The sequence below is a fragment of the Temnothorax curvispinosus genome, unplaced genomic scaffold (assembly GCF_003070985.1).
Source record: "Temnothorax curvispinosus isolate PA1 unplaced genomic scaffold, ASM307098v1 QBEX01005499.1, whole genome shotgun sequence".
Taxonomy (NCBI): Eukaryota; Metazoa; Arthropoda; class Insecta; order Hymenoptera; family Formicidae; genus Temnothorax; species Temnothorax curvispinosus.
In genome coordinates this window covers 1-1,257 of record NW_020215279.1, presented here as the reverse complement: position 1 = coordinate 1,257, position 1,257 = coordinate 1, and the positions used below count along the sequence as shown (strand labels likewise).

At 46.5% G+C, this 1,257-nt stretch overlaps 1 protein-coding gene across 1 annotated transcript; it reads right to left on the bottom strand.

Annotated features, from left to right (window-relative positions):
• Positions 1-6: 6 nt before the first annotated feature.
• Positions 7-1,064, bottom strand: LOC112454885 (twisted gastrulation protein homolog 1-like; the record flags this gene model as incomplete). The annotated part of the gene is made up of 2 exons (XM_025016515.1): positions 7-538; positions 791-1,064. Coding segments are annotated over 2 exons (585 nt in total), but the record flags the coding sequence as incomplete, so codon positions are not given.
• Between the last annotated feature and the right edge of the window lie 193 nt (positions 1,065-1,257).

The following is a 1,257-nucleotide window of genomic DNA, read 5'->3' as shown; positions in this document are numbered from 1 at the left end:
ATAAACGCCGGACGGTTTTCCGAAGGATCAAACTCCAAGCGTGTATCAAGATTCGAGTAAAGTTCTCACTTTTACGCGATGACAAAACGATGAATTCTTTACAAAAAGAATCAGCTTTGCGATCGTTATTGTCGGAATGTCTTTCGCGCCAACACTTTTCCCCTCATTGCATGTATCTGGAATAAAAGAGCGCCGAGGGAAGCGACGCGGACGCGAACGCGACGTGGCTAATCCATTGCGTCTTCGCCTAGTTCGTCCTCGTCTTGGCCGTAATCGTCGTACTGCGGGTCCTTCAGGTCGTCCTCCTTGTTTCCTTCGGAACACAGCGTGCATCTCGACTCGTTGATTCCGTAATTGAGGCACGTATCGCCTACGCACTCGCAGCAACCGTCGTGGAACCACCTGTAGCTCGTGGCGCCCATGCTCTGGCAGGACGCCTGACACTTGTTCCAGGAAATGCACTGCGCCATGAACGCGACCGTGCAGTTTAACGTCATCACGTTCGGCTTCAACGGATGCACTTCCTCGGTCGCGGTTTCTACAAACCAAAACGTATATCGTTAACTCGTGGCTCTTAATCTTTAACGGATCAGCTTGTCGATGCTTATTTTGTTATTAAATTTACGCTACGTATTCCGCGAAGAAATTGTTATTGTCTACGTAACATTCGTGTCGTTTCGATTAATTATATTGCACGCGGTACGCGTATTGATCAACCAATTCGTGCGCCAGAAGTTTCGTGCATGCGTAATCGCGCATTTTCTCTCGGTGATGCAATTTCGATACTTACGCATATGATATTTCATTTCGTTCCCGGGTTTGGGCGCGAACGTCGTCAAGTCAAAGTCTACCGGATACGTGAAGGTGAGCCATCGCTCGTGCGGGTCCGCCTCGGCCGTGAGTGCCTGGAAGAGCGCTGGCACCGGCTCGCTGAACTCCTCCACGTGAGATTTCTTGCTCAACGGGTTGTCGGTGGTATTCGGCTTCGGGCATAGATCTGCGCACCCACGGAAATGTGTTACGTCATTTATGTAGGATGTTCGGAAATTATCTCCGTTTTTTTTCTAGAGGAAAGTAGGATAAAACCGGATAAGCGGTTTAAATCCTGCCGATACCTGTCCTTTCACGAAATGTTCTGATAAATTAAAAATCGCTAGTGCTGTTTAGCAATTTATAGTTATTATAAATTTTATTTTTTATATAAGATATTTCAAGAGTGATTCACCGAGATATTTTATAGAGTTATATATAGAGAAT